This window comes from Rattus norvegicus, chromosome 9 (genome assembly GCF_021556685.1).
Source record: "Rattus norvegicus strain SHRSP/BbbUtx chromosome 9, alternate assembly SHRSP_T2T, whole genome shotgun sequence".
NCBI lineage: Eukaryota > Metazoa > Chordata > Mammalia > Rodentia > Muridae > Rattus > Rattus norvegicus.
Window position 1 is genome coordinate 7,901,240 of NC_141542.1, and position 26,436 is coordinate 7,927,675.

Below are 26,436 nucleotides of genomic sequence, written 5' to 3' on the forward strand. Positions count from 1 at the left end.
TGGGCTCAGATGATGGCATGTAGTCTTGGTTTCTGTTGCTTGGGTTCCTGCACTTGCCTCTCGCCATCAGATTATCTCTAGTGTTACTTTGTTCTGCTATTTCTGACAGTGGCTAGACTGTCCTATAAGCCTGTGTGTCAGGAGTGCTGTAGACCTGTTTTCCTCTCTTTCAGTCAGTTATGGGGACAGAGTGTTCTGCTTTCGGGCGTGTAGTTTTTCCTCTCTACAGGTCTTCAGCTGTTCCTGTGGGCCTGTGTCTTGAGTTCACCAGGCAGCTTTCTTGCAGCAGAAAATTTGGTCTTACCTGTGGTCCCGAGGCTCAGGTTCGCTCGTGGGGTGCTGCCCACGGGCTTTCTGCAGCGGCAGCAACCAGGAAGACCTGTGCCGCCCCTTCCGGGAGCTTCAGTGCACCAGGGTTCCAGATGGTCTTTGGCTTTTTTCCTCTGGCGTCCGAGATGTGTGTGCAGGGAGCAGTCACTTCTGGTTTCCCAGGCTTGTCTGCCTCTCTGAAGGTTTAGCTCTCCCTCCCACGGGATTTGGGTGCAGAGAACTGTTTATCCGGTCTGTTTCTTTCAGGTTTTGGCGGTGTCTCAGGCACAGGGGTCCTGCCGCTCCTGGGCCCTCCCCCACAGGAGCCCAGAGGCCTTATACAGTTTCCTCTTGGGCCAGGGATGTGGGCAGGGGTGAGCAGAGTTGGTGGTCTCTTCCGCTCTGCAGCCTCAGGAGTGCCCACCTGACCAGGCGGTTGGGTCTCTCTCTCACTGGGTCTGGGAGCAGAGAGCTGCTGCTTAACCATTATTTTTGATCTGCTGTCATTCATCTGTTTGTGGTTGAGAAGGAAGAATGATGTGAAATTCGCTCTCCTTCATCTGTCGTTGTAAGCTCCCTTCTAAATTAGTTCAGTTTTGTGGTGATCTCACAGTAGCCACTTGTTTTTGTTTTTGTGCGCACTTCTATTTTTTGTCTGTTAATCTTTTGATTGTCTTTCTGTGTGACTGAATGCTATTTGTCCTGTTCGGCAGACCTCTATTTTCTGGACTCTTGTTTTCTCTCCATCCCACTTGAGATGCTTGTTAGTAGCTGTTACAGGAAATACAGAATCCTACTAGAGGCCACAAAAAATATTCCAGACACGGATGGAAGGCCCTCACTTCTGCCTGTTGACTTCAATATGCCTAAAGGTAGGGAGCACCAGGTCTACCGTCAGACTCCAATGGTGGATCTCTGAGGGGCTGAAAAAATGTCCCACCAATTTGGCTAAAGTAAGAAAAGATATGAAGAAAAAGTTGCAGAAACTTGAAGGGTTAAGCTAAGTCACTGAGAGAGTTATTGTAAGTTGCAGAGAAAATAAGGTTGATGTGTGGTTCAGGGTCTGTGCACAAAAGTGGACAGCACCTAATAGCTGTAGAAGAAGATGCAGACAGAGAGACTGAAAAAAGAAAGAAAGAAAGAAAGAAAGAAAGAAAGAAAGAAAGAAAGAAAGAAAGAGGACAAAGAGAGCAGAAAGCTAGGGAAGAAAAGAGACAAAAAGAAGAGGAAGCTAGAGAGCTAAAGAGAGATAAAAGAGAAGAGAGGAACATATACTGGCCACAGTAGTTAGGGAACCTAGGAAGACAGTACCTGGCAACAGAAGAGAATTCCTGGCTAAAGATCAGTGTGCCTAATGCAAAGAAAAAGGACACTGGGACAGGGACTGCCCCAGAAAGAACAAGAGGGGCCACTGGAGAACCTCTCGGTCCTAGAATGCTGGCTATGCGCAGAGATAGAAGGGAAGCCCGCCCAGTTGTTTTGTGGATACAGGGACCCAACACTCTATGCTCCTATCCCCCAGTGGGCCAGTATCCAAAGACCTTGGGTACAGGGGGCTACTGGCAACAAACAATACTTATGGACTGCCCGAAGAACAGTGGACCTTGGCATGGGCCGGGTAACCCACTAGTTCATGGTCATCCCTGACTGCCCCTATCCCTTGCTCATGAGAAATTTGCTCTCCAAAATGGCTTGTGTGGGCTGAAATGGCTGGGTGAGGCCATGTGTATGCATATCTGCAGAATGTGTATGTGGAGCTTAAGACCTGTCTCAGTGCACCAGCACCTGATGCTGGGAGATGTATGGCTTAGTGCCATTCTGCCTGGAACACACCGTTCCTGCCAGCCGGACACTAACAATTATCACCCAATTCAGGACTTAAACTGTGATAGAGTGGCTGATGTTTTGCCTCTGAATAGGACGTCCCAAACGATGGGACCACTGGTCAGCTGCCGTGGACTAGATTCTCCACCGGTTGGGGGCAATCTGGTCACCTTGCTGCCCAATCCTGACCTGGAGCCACCATAGCAGGAGTGTCAAGTACTGGCAGAAGCCCACATGGGTGGAGGAAAGACCTCTGTGACTGGCTGATTGACCCCTGCTGAACGCCAAGGCTGCCTTGTCTACAGACAGGAACAGTTCCCTTCATGAAGGTCAGAGATAAGAGGGTGCTGCCGTGGTGGACAACACAATGTCATCTGGAAAGGCTGAACCCCAACCCCCCAGCACATCAGTGCCACAGATGCCTTTGCCATCTCTTGGGTACCCTGATGAAGCCAGCAACTGTGAGTATTATTCATTGCCCAGGACATCAGGAAGGAAGAGATTCAGTGGCATGGGGCAGCAACAAAGCAGATAAAGTGGCTCGAGAAATGGCTATGCAGGAGCCTATCCCGGTTACAGGCCTGCAAAAGACAGCCACTGGGAACTGGGATCGGACTAAGGGATGGCTTCACTTAAAATGTACAACAGAAGTTAAAAGGCCCAAATTGCTTAAACAAAAAAAAGACAATGGCACACTTGAGGGAAAACTATATTCCTCAGAGAACAAACAAAAGACTCACTTTGCCAAATACAAAAATGGACTCACGTAGATAAGAAGCTTGTCCAAGTAATTAAGGTGTATGTAATAGACTTTAAGATTCTAGCCAGAGAGGCAGTAAAAAATATAAGGTATGTCAGTAAGTGAATGCTTAGCAAGCAAACGGGACAAAGAGACCTAGAGAGTTTAGTGAAAAGTCGAAGTGAACTTCACTGAGATAAAACCAGAAAAATATGATCACAAGTATCTCCTAGTGGTTGTAGATACCTTTCCAGGAATAGATAGAAGCTTTCCTCACCAAGCAAGAGATGGCCTCGGTAGTCATCAAGAAGATACTGGAAGAAATCTTCCCCAGGTCTGGAGTGCCCAAGGTAATCTGGTCAGACGATGGCCCTACTTTCGTTGCCAAGGTAAGCCAGGGTGTGGCCAAGTATTTAGAGGTTGATTGGAAATTACATTGTATCTACACACCTCGAAGTTCAGGACAGGTAGAGTAAATAAATAAAACTCTAAAAGAGACCCTGACCAAATTGACCATGGAGACTGGCGCAGACTGGGTGGTACTCCTTCCCTCTTGCTCTCTTCAGAGCAAGAAATATCCCTTCTGGATACAGCCTTACCCCCTTTGAGATCTTATATGAGGCCTCAGCTCCTCTGACTGTATTAGATGATGTTACTGAACCAACATGTCATAGTAATAATGATTTGTATGCCAGGCTAAAAGACCTACAGGTGATACAGAAAGAAATCTGCTCACAGCTGGCAGCAGCCTATGCCCCGGGGACCTCTGAGACATCTCATCAGTTCCAGGTCGGAGACTGCAACTACATACAACGACACGGAGCCCAGACACTCGAGCCTCACTGGAAAGGACCGTACCTGGTGCTGCTGACCACCCTGACAGCCATCAAGTCTCAGCCCTCACCAGGCGCATACTAGCTGTTGGGGCTGAGAGCTGGGACCTAGAGGGACACTCAGATCTTCAAAAAGCTCCCTAGACTTGCATATCAGATAAGTGGATACATCAGAGTCGTGACTGGGATGTTGCTATAATGCTCACTTGAGGAGTGTGTTTTAGAAACAAGAATTTCATGTTTGCCCTGGGTTCCCTCGGGATAGGTGTGGGGATAGGCTTGCTTTGTATTGCAAATGATGTAACATTGCATATGTTAGTACTCCTAACACTTCTTGGGACTGTCCCTCAGGGATCACAATCTGTATAAGTTTAGAAGTTCTAAAAGACAGTCATGACCTTGGTGTGTAGGTTTAGATAGTGTCCAGATTGGAATCCTGATGCTAAAGACTGAGTAAAAAAAAAAAAAAAAGGAGTTGAGAATTACTTAGGGTTAAGGCTATCTAGGTGCTGCAAGGGCAGTACAAGGACAGCCTGCAATGCAAGGCTTATAGAGAATTCAGAACTACCATTGACTCAGATATAAATAGAGTGAAAAAGACTTTTTAGCTGACCTCCAAGAATACCTAACCTCCCTCTCAGAGGTAGTCCTTCAGAAAAGGAGAAGGTTAGACCTGATATTCCTTAAAGAAGGAGTCTGTGTGCTACACTGAAAGAAGAATGTTGCTTCTATGGAGACCATTCATGAGTAGTTAAAGACTCCATGAAAAAACTTAGAGAAAGGTTAGACAAAAGACAGAGGACAGAGAAGCGCATCAGGAATGGTTCGAGAGCTGGTTTAGTAGATCTCCTTGGATGACTACTCTGATATCTTCCCTTATGGGACCCTTCTAGTTTTGCTTCTGCTTCTGATTATAGGTCCACGTGTGTTAAAGAAACTAGTTGCCTTCATTAGAGAAAGAGTGAATACAGTTCAGATTTTGATGTTATGCCAACAGTATCATGCTTTAGGAGGACAAAAAAGTCAATATTATAAAGATACTAAAATTTAATTCTATGATTAGAACTAGCCACTAGAAGAAGTAGGGAATGAAAGAATAAAAAAATGCAGCTAAGAAGTCAGAAGTTTAAAAAAGCCCCAAATATCTCAAATTCCAGACCCTGCCCTCTACCTGTACTAGCTGACCATAAAGTTAGGTTAAAATCTTAGAGAATAATCTTGAGAAACAAGAAGCTCCTCCCAGGAACTGATGGACCATAAAGTTTAACAATCTTGAGAAACAGGAAGCTCCTCCTTATGATTTTTCATTAGTATTCTCGACACTTTCCAATGACACAATCCCTGCCTCCTCAGGTTGTGGTTTCTCCCTTTAAATACCCTTTCTCCCAGCCTTTTGGGGTCAAACTCCACTGCCCCTAGTGGGATACAAGTCTCGACCCTAGTGCACTGGTTCCCATTAATAAACCTCGTGTGATTACAGCAAGGATGGTCTCACGTGAGTTTTTGGGGGTCGTGTCATCCCGAGACTTGAGCATGGGTCTCCCCGCTCCGGGGGTCGTTCACTCCTAAACAATTATTTTGATCTTTAGTTCTAGAGGTAACCATAACAGGATTTTTTCTTCTATTTTTCGGGGCTGGGGACCGAACCCAGGGCCTTGTGCTTGTCACACAAGCACTCTACCACTGAGGTAAATGACAGGATTTTTTATCACATCCCTGTACAGGTTTTGATCCCAGTAATGCTTTGTTAAGGGAATCTTTTCTTACGGAAATATTCCTGGCTGCCTACCAGATGCCAAAATTTACTTCACAGGTGACATCCAGAAATGTTCCTAGCCATGTAATAATTACCCCCACAGTAATGAGAATGGGTGCATTATAACTTATACTCTGGATAACTGGTGAAATATTACACTTCTAAGTTGAAATATATCCACATATTATGGTACAGACACCAGTAAAAGGAACCATCAAATGAAACTATATTCTAAATTCATCCATACAAGAAGGGGAAATTGAAAAATGGAATCCTATAAAAATTAGAGAACTAATGTTTTATGTTTTGATTTTATTTTTGAATAAAAAAAATTGAGTAGAAATGGATAGATTGTCTGTTAGGAAAGCAAATCATGTCCGGTTCTAAATGGTCCAAGATGTATAGCATATATAATAGTTCCATTTAGAATAAAACTTAAATTGTAAGATATTAAAAGAAGGAAAAAATTTAATAATCTCACTCCCTGCCATTTCACTAGAATGAAATATCACAAAGGGGATTTACTCTTCAAAGGAATAAGGTAGTTCTCATATAGGAAAACAAAATAGCAAATGTGGACTTAAGTAGATAAAAGCAAAAAATGATTTGACAATTTTTCAATTCTACAGTTTTTTTATTAAGTTAATCTTTTAAAAACCAATTGACATTTTTAACTTCTTGATATGTATGCACACATATAAAAAGTTATGTATTCTAGCTTTCCCTTAATATTCAGTATTTACCTATTAAGTTTCATAAATCAATTTTGAGTGGGTGTGTCATAATTTAAAATTCAATTCAGTTAATAAAGTCAGCTAAGATAGTAAAATTTAGAGGGAAGACTTTTCTAACTTCATTGAAACAAATTCAAATACAGCATACTACTTTATACTTTATAAAATGAGTTCACCAATTTTAGTCATTCTCAGAGTAATCTGTCAGAGATCCACTCTGGTAAGCACGCTGCTTATAACTTAACTTAGTAAGAGACATAAATGTAGGTATTTTGACTAAGTCCACGTTTGTTGTGTTCTGTTGTATTACCTCTTCCATACACACATTCTCAATAAGTTCTACTTAGAAAAATTCATGATAACCAATTAAGAATCTACTGTATGATGATTGTAGAGAGTTTGGATCAGAATCAGGAAAAGGTGAGTTGTGTGTATAGACAACCTGAACATACAAGATGGTGTCGTCTCTATTAACTTCTGAAAATTTTGAGATGGCAGTGGGGGTTTATATGGTGTTATTCAAGAAACAGCTATTTCAAAACATGCATTAAACACAGTAGTATTAAGGAATAGGAACAGAGTTCATGTATTTCTAAAGTCGTCGGACGTTAATATGGGAGTGTTAAGATTTCTATTAATTTGATAACAGAAAGGCAAAGAAAAAAGATTGATTTAAGAGTTTGATACTTCTCTGTTTGGAGTTTTGAAGACCTGTTTTGTTTACTTTGGAGTTTTAATACGCTTTGGATTTAACATACTAAGTAAAATTCAAATTTAATACTTTAATTCTTCCCTTCCAATTTGTATCCCTTTGAGCTCATTTCTCTGGCTAGGACTTCAAGAACTATATTGAATAAGTAGGGAGAGGGTGGGTAGCCTTGCCTAGGCCCTGATTTAGAGGGATTGCTTCACATTTCTCTCCATTTCTTTAATGTTAGATACTGGCTTGCTCTGTATTGCTGTTAATGTGTTTAGGTATGGGCCTTGAATTAATGGCCTCCCATTAATTTTGTCATTGTTAGGATACTAGTAGGAGAGGTTTGATTGAAATATACTCTCAAGAATATTAACAAAGCCATTGTTAATATCTTGTGTACCACCTGGAGGAAGTACCAGGTTCACAGACAGTTCTTCACAAACTTCCCATAGCCAGCTAATTGGAGCATGAAGAAAGCCAAGTCCAAGGAATTCTAAACCAGCATCCTCACCAATGCCCCCAGGAAAGGCTTTGGTAAAAGAAGGGAGGTACTGAGACAGTTGACCCTCATACACTCAGAGAAGACTGTGCCAGGAGAATTGGGGAAGGATTGTGGGAGAGAGTATTTAGGTATCAGTAGTCAGTGAGCAGAAAGTAAAGTGAAAAAGAAAAAAATATATAAATAGAAATAAAATAAAGATCTTTAACAAAATGGGACACAATGTATTGCTGAACTAACTCTACTGTGTTTACACTTGCACATGCTTTAACATCTACAGAGACCAGATGTGATAAAGTAGGATGCCCTTGTCGTTTACATATACTATGTATAGAGCAAAGATAAATGCAGTGAAGAACACACAGATCAAAGATCCATTGTTCCCTCACATCTATGTGGCTCTGCTTCCCTTTATCAGGACTGTGGATGCCAGTGCTCATCCAGGTCTCAGGGCTCAACCAAAATGCAGTCCCCTATGATCTCTGGCCAAGTGCTCTTGTGTTCCAAACAGAACTCTGCCTCAGGCTGCAGAGGCACTGAAGGGCCAGCCTTCACCTTCAAGGTGCAACCACTCTTTCAGCCTTTCCAGGCTCTCTGTTACTCAACTGGAAGCTTCAGCAGAGGCCTTTCATCTCAATAACAGAAGGTTACTTGATCCAAAACATTGGAAAGCCATCCTACACTCCTGATTGCCTGCTTACCTGAGTCCAAACAGCATATCTCTCTTCTTTATGCCTGTTTTCCTGATTTGAAAGTAAATAATGTGATCATCTGTAGTGTTGGTGGTAAGAATAAAATCCTTAACATGAATAATAGGACCATGCAGAGCATTGGGATTCACATTCTAGATACAGAGTGAATAGTAAGGGGGAATTACCAAAGAAAACAATAAGAATCCTAACAACAAATACAAAAATAATGAAATGAAATAAAACAAAAACAAAAATACCTTGTGGGTGCTAGGATTAAAGGCATGTATTAACTCTGACCAGCTTTGTAGGTATTTGCAATAAAAAGCAAGCAAACAAACAAACAAACAAACAGCCTTATTACAGTTGCAGCAGTTGCAGGAGAGAAAGCTGGGAGATATCCTGTGCTGCTGCCCCCATGCTGTGATTCTGCAGCAACAACTTCCTTGGGAATAGGAACCTGTATGCAGTGTGATCCCTTGCTGGGCCTGTCATCTCTAAAAGAGGGGCTTCCCTAATCCAAAACCTTGGAATCCAGTTTACTTCAGGCCAGGAATGAAGTCAACCATCATTAGGGAAAGAGCAAGGGAAAAATTACATAGGAAAAATATGTGCCTTAATCAGAAGAAAAGATCCTCAACTTCTAAGGCACGCACATCTCTACTCCTCTCTTCTGAGCTTTGCATAGAGATGTTGTATAACTCCAGATGCTAGGAAAAGGCAGAGTTCTTCCCAGAAAAGTCATACATGCTTTTCACCCTGACATCTGTGAGGTTAGGTGGCATATTATCACAGAGTCAGCACACCCGGGATAAGGACACAGAAGCCACAGATGACAATGCCAAATGGACTCCCTCCTGAACTTATGGACCCATTAAAATTGAGGTTTAGCCTAACCTTAGGCCATTCCATTCCCTGCCCATCCGCCTGCTTTTTATGTTTGCTATGAGTAAAAGTTCAGTGTGTAGCCCCAATATCCTCATGATTGGACTTGGAAATTCAGGAAGAATGATATTGGAGAAGGGATGGGTATGTGGTTACAATGTGGTAACACGAGGTCCAGGTTTACGTTTGCTCAGTGATGTCCAAGTTAATTGTCTTGTTATATTTGTGAAAGGGAGGATGTTCAACTTAATATATAAAAGGTACAGAAACTTATTATTTTATATATGCCCTGTAGGTGATCTGTATGTTCCCAAGAAAAAGGAGTTTTTATTGCAATATATAGGATTATAGATCATTTATTTTCTGACATACATGGATATGTAAATGGAAACAATGTCAGCTGTCAAGGACTGCACAGCAATCAAATATTCCCAGGTTTTATACACTCAGGGGTCTAGAAGGAATATATTGGCCTCCAGAAAAAGGGAAAACCTTAGGAATCGAAATGTGTGTCACATGTATTATCTTGGGTAGTAGATTTACTTTTAAGAAAAAAACTCCCTCCTCCTTGGTCCCTAGAGATTTGGGTGCTAAGAAAAATCTGTTCCCTAATTCAGGGTTGTAAGCAACTCTCCCCAGCAAAAGCAATGATGACTTCTAATGAAGCAGAGAGAAACATCTAGCTTTGGAATACAGGTTGCCAAACAGTTTTCCCAGTGACATATGAGAGACTGGAGGAAAGGGCCCCCACAGAAAATGATCCATTTGGGGAGAGCTAGTTAGAAGGTAGACCATAGAACTTCCCAGTGACATCATCAGTAAGCCCTTCACTGGACAATCTATTGTATCTAAGAGATCCCTAGAAGCTTCTGTGATGTCACCAGTGTTGTGGTGACACCAACTGCCTTTGGGATATTCCTTCAGTTCCCTTTGGGTTCACAAGCAGGCAAGATTCGCCAGCTGCTCAAGCTATTTCGAAAGGAAAGGGGAGATCAAGGAGAGACCACACCAAGGCAGAAGGAGGATGACCTCCTCTGTAGTAAAACAGGAAGGAGGAAATCATTCTGGGGAAGGCTTGGTGAGTCCTGGGCAGAGTTGGGGAACATCCTCAAGGAGGTAGGTTTGAGATGTGCCTTCTAAGACTAGGCCTTACAAGCAGGAGCCTTGGGATTTCTCAAAGACAAACCAAGAGTCAGGAGTTCCTGATCATTAATTTGAGAGAAAGCCAGAAAGTGGTAAGCCTTCAGTTTCTTTTCTGGAAGCTTTTTAATTGTGAGTGTCAATGAATGGCAGGAGGAGGCACTGTGAGATTAACAATGTGACCATCCATGGTTGGGAGTTGAAGCACTTCATCCTCTAGATTACTGTAGGTTACATAAGTCCCTGATGGTGAGAACAAGGAAGGATGCATCCCTAGAAATGAATTGAGTTCTCAGACACTTTGGGCTGGAACACGCACGATTAGAGCTTGATTGTGCTAAGCATTATGAACTCCAGGATTATCTGCACCACAGCTGATATGAGATAACAATGTCCCAGATGTTTATGTCTCAGTCAGGTTATAACTTTCAGTGTCAGGGGTCCTGTAATAGTGAGTGTGGCACGTGAATGGCATTAGAGCTTGGGAAGAGGGACATAGCTTAAGAATCCAGTTCAAGAAAGCTTATCTGTTCTTTCAGGGATTCACCCAGTCTCTACCATTTCCCCTTCCTCAACCTCCTTTTGGGATTCAGAATGATGTTTTCTGCCCACGGGCCATAAAATATGCAAATTCACTTGGGTTTATCTATCTATCTATTTATCTATCAGGATTTGGTAGGAAGACATCATCCCAAAATGTCATCAGTGAGCAAGAGAAGTGTCGAAAGGAACTGGAGGAACTCAAACTTGGAATCCAGAAGTGTAAATTCGAGAGGGATGAACTTTATCAAATCCTGGACTTTTATATCTATGATGATTGGGACCTCAGGTAGTCATTATGCCCAGTAACCTGTTCACTGTCTTGTGCTCTCTCTCTGCTAACCCAAGATTTCCTCATAGCTCGACAAGTTTCACCTCTCATCCTGGATTTTAAAGAGGCTTGGCAGGCATTTGCTTGTGAGATAAGCTAGGTGCTGCGTGTTTAGGGTCAACCTCTTTTGTACTTGACCCTGAGCTCCTTGGATTAGCGTTGGTTCTGTCAACAGCTAGAAGGACCTGGTCACACTTGCTGCCTCTAAGTGAGGGAATGAAATGCCTGCACGTCATCACTCTTTTCCTCTGATTTTGTTCATTATACACTGATTCTATGGCACCTCCATGCATGTAGTTGGGATTCTCCTTGTGTTTTATATGGGTTGGTATGTATGTATGTGAAAGTGTTTGTGGGTTTTATGCTCACGGTCAGGGAGTCTGGGGAGTTTACTGGGATCTGAGGATTTGTGTGATGGACAGTTTGCAGGTCATGATGGTATGGAAGCCCACAGGGATCAACAGAGCACTTTGCATCTTCTATTTACTTAGGCGGTAGTTAGGACCCTCCTGAGGGAAGGAGGGGTTACAAATCCTCTTCCCTGTCAAAGTAGTTATGCCCTCTGGTAATTCAGGGAACAGTAGGAAACAAGGTTTGAGAATCCCTGTTTTCAAAACAAAAGAAATGTCATCACAACTATGTGTTGGACCCAAGCCACTCCAGTAGAGAGGAGAACCATATCTCCACAGCCTTTTAAAGAGTCCTTATTTCAAAATATGTTTGCTGATTTACGTGGAAATATTTCCTTGAAAGAAATGTTGTTGGAGTCTCACTGTTGTGTTTTTGCTCTGGTCTTTGTGTTTGCCACATTCTTCCCCCTCATTTCTTGAATTTGAATTTTTTATTGGATTTTTTTTTTTTACATTTCACCTATTTCTGAAATCATGAGTTCAGATTGTTATTTCTTCCTTGGGCCATGCCCTAACACAGGCTGGATGTCGAATTGCCAATACTTCAATCCGAACATGAGAGGAGAATGATGGCTATGCAAATGATGACCAACTCAATAAGTGATGCCATGGAGAGGTACAAGGAGCTCATACAAGTGAACAGTTCCTACCAGTGAGTCACTGACAGAGATGAGAACCCAGCACTAGGCAGGAAATGCTTCTGTCCTGTATGACTTTGAACCAAAGTCAGGGCTCTGGTTCTGTAATGTCTGACTCTTAATAAGAAGCCTGCCTCCTGCAAGGGTCTTAGATTTGTAGCTCTTGGACTCAGTTGTCCTACATGTGAAGGGTGTAGAAAACACTCCAATTGTTATTTTCCCCATTAAAGATCTTCTAGATAGTAAAGATTTGTTCTATTAGGTGAATATCAATCAACCTTGACCTTCTTGGTTTCTGACAGGAGATTTACATATCTGTGATGCATGAGAAACACATGGAAAGATTGTATAGCTATTGGGTCTTCAACTACCCCTTGGAGGGGATTTCCCCACTATGTGAAGATAGTTTTAGCATACCATGGACATATAAGCACCCATATGGACCATCTCTTCTTCCTTGATTTATATAAACTGTCTTAGTGTCAGGATTATCAGAAGTACTTTGATTCATGTGGAATGTGGATTCTGGATTTCCCTCCTCTAATTGGTGCTAACTTGTATAGTGTGGCTCTATTCTGGGGATGTCTGGGGATGAGGACCCTTGATGGCATGATTGGACTTGCAAGAGTGAGAGGCAAATAGAAGCTGGCTGGCATTTACCATTTTTTGTTTGTGGTTCAGCATCAGGCACTCCCAGCTCCTGTGTGAACAAACTCAATTGAAGAACTAAATACAGATTTTGCTGAATGAGAAGAGAGAACAGCTGGTGGAGCAGACTGAACTGTCAGCATCCTCTGTGGAGGCAAAGAGGCTCTGTGAAGAGGCCAGAATGAACATCTGTGACCCCAGAGCCAAGCAACAGCAGGTAGGATTAGGCCTCAGGGTCAGGTTGTCCTCATGTCTTACCATAACCATAGACAAACCAATGTAACTGTCTATTGACTGATCCATGTCCTGACCTAGGTCTCATCCAAGTGTTCATTTATGTGATGGCTTACAAGGCTTTCTGTGGAGATAGCCCTTTTTCAAGAAACGGGATGTTTGGAAAGCAAAAGCTCCTGCTCTTCTCGAATCTGCAGTTTAGTAAGGGAAATAGGTTGATCACACAGCAGAGCACTACATGTCATTATGTGTGGAGGGTGCTATGTGGGAGCCCCTCTTTAGACTAGAACAGGGCTTTAAGGGATGAAGCAAAAGTCTGGAGCTCATTTTCTTTACAGGGACGTTTGAGACTCCAGGAAGTAAGTCAAACCAGAATCTTCCCGGGGGAAGACGCATGTAGAAATGGCAGAGAAAAGGTTGTCCTTGTCATTTGTGGTGGCTGTTGTCCTTCTTCCCCTCTTCTCCCTGTATATGAAGAAGGTGTCTGCATGCTTCATAGATCTTGGGTAACTACAGAGCCTGAGGAGCAGCATGTCAGTCCTGTCTTATTTGAGTGCTCCTGGAGAGTTCATATCTGGGCCTTACAGTCTGAAGCTGGTTAGAAGAATAAGGATGTGAAAAGGTTTCTCAAAGGCTGAGGGTTGGCATGAGAGATTTGAGACTTCAAGAACAAAGTTAGCCATATGTACCCCCAATTCTCACCCAGAAAAGTGTATTGCTGTGCTGACCTGCATCTTAGGGATCATGCAGGGAGGCCAGTTAATGACAAGCAATTTTGTCCAGTCATTTTCCAACTTAGTCCTTTAAGCCTAGGTGTCTCAACAAACATGAAGCTTCCTGTTTTGTGCTGGCCAGCAGTCTTTGCATCACCGGTCCAGTTCCAGGTGGAGCCCCCTCTCTTCTTTTCTCAACACATTTTTAAACCATTCAGTTATTTTCAAAATAAGGATTAGATTTCTTCACTTTACCTGGACAGAGGTATCCCCCGGGAAGATTCTGGTTTGTCTTATTGGCTTCAGCATGATCTTGCATGGAATCCTAGAGTGCATCCCTCTGCTGACATTGCTTTGCTGACTATATCATGGGCACAGCATTCTTTCAGGATAGATTCCCTCTCAATATTGTACACAGTGCTGCATTTTAGAAAAGTCACTGTATGTTATTTATTTAGCCCTTTCCTGCAGACATTGAGGTTGTTTTAATATCACATGAACTCTTTGTGATGAAAAGCTCCTTGTAAATGACCATGAGTCACTGTCTCCTCTGATGCTTCCAAAGTCTTCTATGAAGGAAACAGTGTAGTTTTAGTGAGGGGCCTATGATGAGTCAGCATAGAGGTTGATGGAGTCTTTTCCTAGAAATCTCTCTCTTGGGAATTTGATCATGTGTTGTTTAGGCTATCTGTGCAGAGCACGTAACTTACTTGTAGGACCATCAGGTATCTGCATAGAAAGGTTTCCTGAAGTGGAAATGAGTACAGGCCAGGGCAGCACAGCCTGCTTGAGTCTAAGAGACTTGTACACAGCATTGTTCCCACTAATTCCTCACTCAACAGGAAATGTGCTGCATAAGAGCAAAGTTTTCATTTGTGCATGTGAGTGTGTATCTGTGTGTGTGTGTGTGTGTGTGTGTGTGTGTGTGTGTGTGTGTGTGTGTGTTTGCCAGCAGTGGATGAGCATGGTTATGCTCATGCTGTGTGTTTTTCTAATGCTGGATGATTTTTCAAGTCTTTTCGGGAATGGGAATTTATATATAGGAGCGTGAGTGAGTGAGTGTTTGTTTGTGTGTGTGTGTGTGTGTGTGTGTGTGCGCGCGTGTGTGTGTGTGTGTGTTTGTGTGTTTGTGTGTTTTCAGTACTGAACCTGTGTTTCCCTCTATTTCCAAGTTTCATGATAAAAGTACTCTAAGAATTCACTTTACATCCATGAAACATGAAATACAGCTGCCCAGTCATTAAGCATCTCCATCTAGCTCTGTACAGCAAAATGACACTTAAGGTATTAATTTATTCTATTTTCAAAAAATTCATAACAGAATTATCTTGTGAAGTCTGGGGAGGAGTGGGAAATATGTTCAAGTGAGTCTGGTTTCACAGTGGTGACAAATGGTACAGGCCTGGAGCTTGCAGGTCCCTTTTTGTAATGGTGTAGAAGCAGGACAATAAAGTCCTTTAGAAATGCAACCCCCAAAAAGAAGACACAAAAACACCTGTAATGTAGATTTTCAAGTGATTAGGGGTAAAACTACTGATCTGCATTGAAATCCTTTGGAGCACATGGAGGTAAGGGGGGGCTTCTTTATAAAATCCATTGATTTATGATCCTTCTCTGTTCTTTGTGAATTGTGAAAGCCCACTGGAAGGTTATGTCACTCACTGTGTTTTCTCCAAGGTTGCTTTCCACATGGTCTGCTACCATTATTTTCCAGCTACCTTGGCACACTACAGCTTCCCCTGGGAGTTTGGCTTGGATTTATTCTCAATTTTATTCATTGAGAATTTGAGTTGCTTGGAGTTGTATCATCATACAGCAAAAGTCCCATAGCTATGTTGTGTTGCAAGAACAGGCCAATTTCAGGAGCCCCTTTAGGTACACAGTTAATCCAAAGCCCTCCCCTATGTTATCTGTGTAGCATTCTGCAAGTGTTGTTAATCAAAATCATTTTCTCTCAGTTAATTTCAGCCTCAATGGGGTTAGGAGAAATGATGAAATTCAGATGGGTCTAGGAGTGTAAGAACAGGTAGCCCTATGAGAAGCCATGTTCAGAAAGTGGAACAGAAGTTTTAGTTAACCCAGTGATTCCACAACAAGGAGTAGGTGTTGCCATTGCAACTAGGGAGCATCAGTGTTGTAGTGGTCCCAGAGTAGCCTGGAAGGAGAATCAATCCAGACGTTCATCAGCCAAGGAGTAAAAATGTATCATAGTGAGGAGCCTGTCCATGGATTCTGATTCAGTCTGAGATAATCCATGCAAGCTTTTACTTACTTACTCAAAATATCTGTGTCAAAATCACATTATGGGGAGAAAATTTGTTGATTTGGATCCTAGTTATGGGGATTTCCTGTGATTCTATCTTTGGGCATGAAGTCACTCAGGCTATGGTAAAGAGAGCTCCGATTAGAAGAAGCTGCACACTTCGGGGAAATTCTGAAACAGTGAACAAGAACAAGAGTCTAGTCCACCACCAACATATGATCCTTTGTTGGGGAACAAGACTGCTCTACACAGCCTTGGGAACTTGCTAAGCAAGATTGGTAATAGGGAAAGAACCCTGAGTCTATGACGGTTTATGGGAGGACAGCACATCACTGACTGAGCTGTCTATCGGCTTCGGTCACTATTTACATATCCCACCCAACATTTGTTTTTATGCCTCCAGAGTATCCTGGAGAATCTTTACATTAAGCATTAATGTTCAAGTAGGAACACAGGCTGGAAGAAGCCATTTGAATATCCTTTCCCTATATAAATACCCTTTTTGGGTGAATGACCACCCACATGGTTTTCAGCATCAGGCAGCTAAAGAGCTACTCATAGTATTGTTCTGGTACAGTTCATGTGAATTTTCCCCATGAAACAATATATATGATCCTTTGGATTTCTTGGTATTTTCTACTCCTTTCTTCCTGTGATCTCTCCGGAAAGATCTAAGGACATTTTCTCTTCTGTCCTAACACAAATTGCCTTGCACTAGCCATAGACTTACAGGGGTGCTGGTGTGTTTCTACATCACAATCACCTTTAATGTCCATGTGTACGCTGGGAAGATTTGCATGGAGCACATTCTCAGTGATTACAGGATCTATGCAATTCCCATGGATTTGATGTGAGATGGCCTCTCTGTGTATTTGCAGGTACAGCGGTTAAAATGGAACCCAGGCAGGTTCCTTCACTGCAAACATAATCAGAACTTTCACCTCAATTCTGGGCATGTTCTCCAGAAGGCATCCACATGGTATTCTAGGTTGCTCATACCTCTCTTGACCTCAGATTCAGACATAGCCACAATGTTATTATTCCATGTCATATACCTGGACAAGTGGGAAAATATGCTCATTTTTCTCTTAATTCCAGTACAGTGCATAGTCCACAGTTCAAATTCTAGCAGTTTGAAAAGCTGAGATATAAATCCAAGCCCAAGTACTCTATGACACTTGGGGATGCAGGGACTGACCTCAGCTGACAGACAGGTCATGCTGGATTGTCCAACTGAATAGAGCTGATGTAAGAGGGAGAGCTGAAGTTACAACCACTCACTAATCCTTTTTCCCCTTGCTCTGCCAGGTCTGAAATTCTCCAGCAGAAACTCAAACATGACATAGACCAGGACAAGATCTCCCTTGGTGAGAAGTGGTACAGGAGGAGCGCTAAGTGTGCACAGCAAATACACCACTATTGCATCTCATCTGTAATGTCCATAGCAACTGTGGACTGCATTTTCCTCCTTTAGTTTGAATTCTTTGGATTGAATAGGCCGTACTTTCACCTTGCCTCTCTCCAGCAAGTGTACAGTTTTGGAGGGACCCAGAGAAGTGCTGATGCACATCAATCAAGAGCTGCTGGTCATCCAGAAAGACTGTGCACGTGTAAATTTGTACTTGTCCTGATGGGTCATCCAGAACGGTTTCATGGAGATCAGTCCACAACATTGGAAAGACTTTGAGACAAAGGCTGTGATGTATTTTATACTCGGTATTGGATGGTCTTGTCCTTCATACCCCACTTCAATAGAAGAGACCTCCTTACATTCCACTTGAAAAGATTATTACCATCAGTAACTGCTTATCTATTATGTTCCAAGGCCAACCACGGGATATAAGTCTGTTCTGCAAAATGAGTAGCAAAAGAATGTTTAGCATAATTCCTCTGTTTAGATTTTGGTTTGAATTTTGATTATTTTGGTTTTTCTTGTATTCATTTGAAAGTTTGGTATTTATTTGTTTTTGTTTTATTCTTGCAGTTGATTCGCTATTTTGATGAGGATATAGACTGTATATATTGACTACCCGCATCTGGTTACTATTGAGTAAATTCGATGTATTCCTTTAAATAAAACAGTAATCTCAAACTCTTCACTCTTAAGAACCTTCTTTATTGATCATTAGTGTCAACATCTGAAGTCCCACAGCTATCAGGAAGGGATGGATCTGTGCATTCTCATGGGGACTGGGCATCAAATCACTTCCCCGTCAGACTGAGATTCAAAGGCATTTATACAGTCACTGTTCACTGTGTTCCCAACTCTGTGAATTTCAACTTCATCATGCATACATTACCCACTGTGTATGTTTGCTGTCAAATATATAGTTACCTCTAAATTATACTCTGTGGATGAGAGTGTTGAACAAATTAATGAGATAATCATTAATTTTTCTGTCATATCTCCCAGGAAATATAAACATGGTATAAGGGAGTTTAAAGCAATCAGGAAGCCTGCACCCAAATCCGGTGGTGAAGAGTGCTGAACACCCAGAAATGCAGATACTCCTGAGACCACAGGACAGAAAGCCACTTCTTTTCTCCACTGGACAGTTTTGTCTCTTTTGCCAAAAATCAAGTGCCCATAGGTGTGTGCGTTCATTTCTGGGTCTTCACTTCTATTCCACTGGTCTATCTTCCTGTCTCTGTACCAACACCATACAGTTTTTATCACTAATGCTCTGTAATACGGCTTGAGTTCAGGGATGGTCATTCCCCTGGAAGTCCTTTTATTGTTGAGGATAGTTTTAGCTATCCTGGGTTTTTTGTTATTCCAAATGAATTTGAAAATTGTTCTGTCTAACCCTATGAAGAAATGGATTGGAATTTTCATGGCGATTACATTGAAACTGTAGGTCATTTTGGGAAATATGCAATTTTTACTCTGTTCATCCTGCCAACCCATGAGCATGGGAGATCTTTCCATCTTCTGAGATCTTCTTCAATTTCTTTCTTCAGACACTTGAAGTTCTTGTCACACAGATCTTTCACTTGCTTGATAAAGTCACACTGAGGTATTTTTACATTATTTGGGACTATTATGAAAGCTGTTGTTTCCCTAATCTCTTTCTTAGCTTGTTTATCTTTTGTAAGAGGAAGGCTACAGATTTGTTTGTTAATTTTATACCCTGCAACTTTGCTGAAGTTGCTTATCAGGCTTAGGAGTTCTCTGGGTTAAGTTTTGCGGTCACTTAAGTATCTTATCATATCGTCTGCAATAGAGACATTTTGACGATGATGATGATAACAGCTATTACCATTGGAGGTAACATAAGTGGATCCAAGTGGCCCCTAGCACAGGCAAGCAGCACCTTTTGCTTCTAACAACTCAGTCACTTTTCAGAGTTATATTGTGTCTCAGCAAGTTTTGTGTCAATTAGACAAGCTTGGCCCAGACTGACAGCAAAATTCAGGTGTCTTGCTTAGGAAACTGAGCATTGAATGACTAAACTCCCATGAAGTCAGCCGGTGCGTGCAGTGTTATGTGCCATTCCTGGAAACAAAGACTTCTAATTTGCTTCTTCCCTCCCTTTTGAGACTTTGTGTGTAGGTACATAGTCCATTTTGTTTCTACATTCATTTCCTTTAAACTTTTAATTCCGTCATATGTGTCTGAGTGGCAGCATGTGCACATGACTGTGCATGCCCTTGGAGGCTGGGTGTCAGATATCCTGGAGTTGCAGGCAGTTTTAGGCACCCTGACATGGGTCCTGGGAACCAAAGTTCTTCTGCAAGAGCAGTACTGACTCTTAACCTCTGAGCCCCTTCTCCAGCCCCAACTACCCAATAAATTTTAATGAGTTTCCTTCCTGTGTGAGTCAGCCAAAGCCACTGGGCTAACTGCCTTACTGAAATGGGTGGTGATTAGGGTCAGCCAAAGTGCTTGCTGAGAGGAGAATTCACAGCTGAGGACTCACAGGTCTTGGTACCATGTAACCTCACATCCCCTTCCTGCTTCCAAACTCTGCTAGAGTCCACTGCAGTTTCACAGAAACCTCCCTCCAATGCCGTTTGGTGAGGAGCATCATGGAAAGGCCCTCTGTACCATTATGTTACAATATGTTACAGTCAAGGACTATGTGCTGGACTATGAGATGACCTAGAGCAGAAATAATTCAGCAGGAACAGAAGCTTAGAAATAATGTGCAGGACCGTAAATCTTACTCTCAAGGTTCCCAGGGAGATGGGAAGAGATGGAGCTCTTTCCACTGCTCATGGGCTCAGATCTGAGCCAATTACTCCTTGACCTCCAAATGGGTTGTCCCCTCCTCATTTTATAGCCCAAGTCCTGCTTGTTCAGCTTTAACTGCTGGCACATGCATAGAGGTTTATGCAGTGAACACTTAGTTTCCTACACAAATTATCTGGGGATGTCGATGTTAGTCTGAAGCAAGCTTTGTTGCCTCAAAAGATTTGTTCAGAAAAATAACTGTCACGCCCACCTCGGCCAGCAAGGAAGACGCAACACGGTTGGATTCTTCTCAACAGCCTTTACTGCAGGACACCTTCATTATTGACACAGGGAGGCGGCGGCGGCAGCAGCCAGCCCTAAGTGTTACAGCTCTAAGTGCTACAGCTCCAAGTGTTACAGTTTTAAATGTTACCGCGCGGAGCGGCAAAGCTGCTCGCCTTATATACACAACAGTATGTTAATATTCTTTCAGGGATTAGTGGGGCACGAGTCACCCCACTGCCATCCCAGCTACTTGTCCTCCAGAGATTGGCATGGCATGAACTTCCATTAGCATAGTACCGCCCCAGCCAGACTGACTTGAGGTGCAAAACCCCACGCATGTGCAGTACTGTTGTTCACCACAGGAGGGCGCCAGATTCACCTCATTATCATACAGCTGCCCTGACAGGGGACAAGCCTGTGCATGCGTGGTAAGTTATTAACATTCGGACTGGGCTGGCTGTGGGCGCCATCTTTACTTCGCCGCGCAGCTCCCTACAAATAACTTTCAAAGGTGATTGGTTTGCATTGCTTGAAAGTGCATCTACCTTGGCATCTGATTTAACCATGCTGCTTAAGACAACACGCCAATTAAAAATATAAAAGTGTATGTAGCGATTCAGAGTAGCCATAGCAAAAATTGCGACCATGGTCTGCAGACGAATGAAGCTCCCCAGTGCCTACATCAGCCTAAATTTCCTGTCCAAAATTCTAGGCTTTTAGAACACAGAACTGGCAGAGACCTTTAGTTCTTGAGTTTAAATCCTCATGGGAGGAGAGAACTGATTCATGCAAGTTGTCCTCTGATCTCCACAAGCATGCCATCACTTGTACACACGTGCATGAACACACACAGACACACACACATACATACACACACATACACACACACTCACACACACACATACACACACACATACACATACATACACACACACACACACTCACACACACACACATACACACACATACACACACACACACAAACACACACACACACCCACATACATACACACACACACACACACACACACACACACACACACACACGTCTCTGAGATGCCACATGAGGAAGGAAGCACCTGAGTTCTGGCTGTTGCCCGCAGACTGGTACACAGCACATAAGATTTCCAATGGGAAGAACACCCAGGACCAACCAGAGGACAGTCGGAGCAGGATCTGGAAGCCCAGGACAGGTACCTTGCAAATGAGTCTGCCTGCAGGAGACAGCACATTAGTAGACCAGGTAGCTGACCACACTCAGGGGCCATGCTGGAGGCACTGTGCCTGGATCATTCCCGCTACATCTTCTGCTGCCAGTGCGCCAAGGCTGGCCTGCTACACCATCTACTGCACTTCATGGCCTGACCCTTGATGCAAACACCAAGTAGCACATGATGTTCGTAAACTGTTCTGTTGTCTCCATACACACTCACGTCCTTGACCTGCAGAGAAATACTGCACAACATAGCAACACTGCATGCCTGGATTTCAGCAGAAAGAAGTGTGTGACTCTGCCCCATATGACTTCAGGAGACCAGCACACAAAGCAGAAGCCCCGATGGCCCACAGACATTAAAGGACTAGGAGGAACTGAGCAGCACTTTGGGCTTGCTCTCTGGGTCAGTGGTGTCAAGAAGGCATTGGGTTTAACACTAATTAGTCTTTAAGTGGCATGAGCCAAGGACTTCTTCAGCTCATTGTGGACATTGAGATGTCTATTTCTATTATCTAGGAGTAATAGAAGTTGTGGAGGTTGGACTGGGCAGTAGAATGTGGACAGAAGCCAATGCTACTTGTGCACTTAAGCATGTGGCTAAATTAAACTACTCAAAAGCCAACCAGAAGCTACCGATGATTAAAATTATTTTTAATTTAATCAATTAAGTTAAAATTAGTTTTAATTAAATTAATAACTTAATATAAAATATTTTCAACATCCACATATATAATAAATAAATTCGAGTGTAACCATATTTCCTCTGTTAATAGCCCAGGCAGGTAAGGAAGCCATATAGAGATTTATTTCTCAGCTTATATGAATCATGCTGCTAACCTTGCCACATTGAAATGTTTACTGCCAGTTTTTATCTTAGCAATTGTTTCCCACAGTTTGAATAAGGTTTCTGTAAGATTTCAATAATGTGTCACATACCTTGGGAGGATAATGCTTCCCTAGGAGCCATGAAGTATCTGAAAATAACCTCGGCATTATGTCTGAGAAATATTCTCTCAAGTTTTTAGTCAGGGGAAGTTGAGCCACCTCTGAGACAATGTAGGCTATGGCCTTTGGTTGCCTCCCAGAATTTGATGATCAAACTCTATTGCTGAAGACATGACACCCTTTGGACACAGGACTGGGAGGATTTGAGCTCATCCCCAACAAATGACTCTCATTGTCAGAAGGCACCGAGAAAGTGGAGTGTTTGGTCATCCTATCTAACCGCAAAGCCCAGAAACCACAGCCCTGGCTGGATGGCAACATTTCCACAATGGTGAAATACTGGCACCTTTATCTCTGGTGTCACGGAAGGGTTAATGATCTAAAAGTCTCAGAGGAGCTAGAAAGCTCTGGCTAGGAAAGTCAACAAGCTGTTAACATCTGTGGGCAGTTAGCTTACGGGATGCTTCTGATAAGAAGGTCAACATGTCAACCTACGTTGGCATTTACAAGTCCATGATGCAGAGGAACGGATGTACAGATGGAATCCTCCACTGCTGAAGTTTACTTTCTGCTCTAAAAAACCCTCAAGTCTCCTCCACTCCCCTGGAGGGATCCTATACTGTTCTAGTGAATGACAGCCTGCTTCTGTTGAGGTTGGCGACTTCCTTGTATTCATGTTGCCTCCTTCTGTCCCATCTAACATTTGGTGTTGAAACTGGAGAGGAGTTTAGGGCTCCTGTGACCCCCTCCCCTGGTTGTCGTTTCTCCATCCCCTCCCTTTGCTGACACCCACCCACTGACAGTGTGGTTTCCTTGGCTTCCTACAAGCTGAACAGCTGCCTGTTGCAGGTTGAAACCTATGGGCCTTGGGATTCTTTTTCTACCTAAGATCCACATTCTGGGCGTTACTGGCAAGCCATGTAAACATGGCTCGGGCTCCTTGTAAAACCTGTCCTCCTATCTCTCCAACTCTCCAGAACAGAGTCTCTTGGTTCCTTGTTTCCTAGAGCACATCCACTACTGCATGTTGTTAACTTAAGTCTTGGCCAGTGTCAGGAGGGGCCCCAGACCTAGGCCTTCTCCAGAACTCCAGGGCTTCCTTGGTCTTTGCCACCTGATAGGCTGGGACACGATCTTCTGCAATTCATGCTCGTTCCTCCAGCTGCTGCCTGGACCCAGGTAACAACTTAAGAAATGACTGTATTCTCTTTTTTCCTTGACCTTCTGAGATGGGTTCCAAATTGTCTGTGCTTAAGAACGCTCTTTGGCATGCCTAAAATCAAACCTCAAAACTTCACCCCATACTCTTACATAGTCTCAGTTCATATCTGGCCCCAATATCAAGTATACAACAGCCACACCCAACCTGGACTGAATAATTTCCATTCCCAAATCCTTACCGGCCTAAAGGCAAAATGGCGAATACTGAAATTCCTGCCTCAAATCTTTTACTGCCACTCCCGTTGTTCACTCTGTTCCTTCACTTCTGCATGACAGCTCTAAGTCCCAACCCTACTCCTAAGCCCTCTGCGATGTTATCCTGCAGGCGAGCCTGCACCCTATCCAACTGTTCTCACACTCTGCCTAGCCGCTGCCCGTGGACAAACCCCTCACCTCTCTGTTTGACACAAAAGGTCCAACTGAGACCTGAGCCCTCTTCCCTCCCACGGTCCCCCCTTAATCCTGCCCAGAACAAAAGGACAGTTCTGATTCTGGTTCATGTGTTTGCTGATGGTTTTAATTATTCCAGGTGTGGCACAGTAGAACCACTTCTGCTACGGCACCACATGGGAGCTGCTAAGCATCAGGCAATGGCGTCAGGAGCAGAGGACCCCTAAGTACTAAGTGATTTTGACAAACTGCCCTGTGCCTTGGAAGTTCACTGAGCAGCCATGGAGAGATGGGGTTTGCCCCGCTCCCTCCCATCTCAGACTCAAGCATCTCTGTGTCACAGTAACCTGTCTTAGGTCAGGCTGGCCCCTCCTCACTCTGAAACACCCTGAGAGGTAAAGGTGCTGTGCCCTTAAGGACAGTTAACTGGTGAAGCAGTTCCAGTGTAAGTTAGTGTTACTTATCTCCTCATACAGAGATGTCGTTAGGAAAACAACTATGGTAAAAGGACGCAGGAGTAAAAGCTAGCCCCTGACTCTGTGTCGGGGAGAAAGTAAATGGACACCATTGACCATCCCCCAACTGCGCTGATAACATTCCCTGCAGACATTTTGGAATTTACTCTCCACCTGGGAACAAACGTTTGAGTTTTTAAAAGAGTCTTCCTTTCTTTCTCCTTCTGTCTCTCCTGCAACCCTGAGAGAACCTCACACTGTGATTCTGCCAACTCTAACAGCAACATAAGAGCTCCTTTTCCTTGAGCTGAGACCATGATGTTCCTTTCTTTGTCTCTTGTTTTGCTTTCCTGGGCCTCCCTGCCAAGGCCTAGGTACAGTCTTCTGTGTCCACACTAACCCAAAGAAAGTGTCCTTTAATTTTTAAAGAAAGGGCACACAAGTCCACATTTAATCTGTGATTTTTATGGACCCCACAGGGACTTGTGTCCTGATGGGACATGGGTTCACTAGATCATGGGGCTGCACACAACAAAAATGGAGACATCTATAAAACTCCCAATCCCGCTAAACTGTATCTCTGTTATACTAGACTAAGGAGGTAACATCAGACAGTAACTAAAGGGGGTTTTGTCATTTTAGTGGTTTGGGACTCAAAGGATAAACTGCCGACAGCAGTACAAGCTGGCACAGTGAGCTACAGCCAGCTGCACTGAGTCTGAAGCCCTGCTCTTGCTGCCTCACTTCTCCAGGCCCATTCTACTCTGAGATAGAACCTGACCCCTGCCCTCAACATCCCTGAGCGCCTCTCCCATGTGTCTGCTTTTGTTTCTGCATGATCTGGAACTAGCAATATATCTCTAGAGAGCCCTGTTAGATTTCCTTTTCACAATGAAAAATATAGAAAACAATCTCAGCAAATAATAACCTTCAAAATCTTGGTTTTTAAAAGTATCTTATGTGTGATCCTGTTTATATAGACTGAGTACATGCAATTATGGTTTGCACACCATGTACTTAGCACCAAATTGACTTATGAGTAAGTGCTCACATAAACTGACGTTGTCAGCTTGGCTAACTTCATCTTATTCCTGGTAAAACTAAAATTTTTAGAAACAAAATAATCGATAAGCACATGTACACACACAGGTGCGCACGTGCACGCACACACACACACACACACACACACAAACGAACACACACACACACACAAATATAATTAAAAACTATGAGCACATGAGTTAAACAAAGAGAGATGGGTGATGAGTCTGAACCTTTCTTTGGGACAATTAACATGAGTTTTCAAATTTATTTATTTTATGTATATATACTTTTAAAGGGGGAATAAGAAGAGGGAGCTCTATCTGTATGATTATCTGAGTATAAAAAGCCCTCATACACACTGAATAAGACCTTTTCAGTGGGTGGAATAGGCTTGATTCTTTGGCACAGAAAAGGCCATTCTGAACAGGACACTGATACCACGGGCATGGAGACTGCATCAAGGTGAAAAACTTCTCACGGGAAAGGACAGCATCATTTAGGCAAACCAGCAGCCTACAACGTGGGAAAGAGGGTTAATAGCTAGGCTATGTAAAAAATGAAACTACCTAAACACGAAGAAACAAAACTCAACTAAAATGTGAGATGCAGAATTAAGCAGAGAATTCTCAAAAGAGGAGGCAGGAGTGTGCGGGAAGCACAATGGACGGTTATTCATCTGCTAAGAAAAGTGAAGTTAAATGAGGATTAAACTGTGAGGGAGCTAGGAGAGCAGGGTAGAGCAGGAGGTAATGTGGAGAGTACAGTGCTGTTTAATCTGGGAGAAGGGGTTTACAAGTAAAAACACCGTGTGAGGCCTTTGAATT

General features: G+C 43.0%; 1 protein-coding gene across 1 annotated transcript; it reads left to right on the forward strand.

Moving 5' to 3' along the window:
• Positions 1–6,579: 6,579 nt before the first annotated feature.
• Positions 6,580–13,508, forward strand: Spetex2el1 (Spetex-2E protein like 1). The gene is given in 6 exon segments (XM_087569094.1): positions 6,580–6,615; positions 9,890–10,043; positions 10,775–10,934; positions 11,907–12,038; positions 12,706–12,889; positions 13,245–13,508. Coding segments are annotated over 6 exon segments (930 nt in total).
• Positions 13,509–26,436: the final 12,928 nt, after the last annotated feature.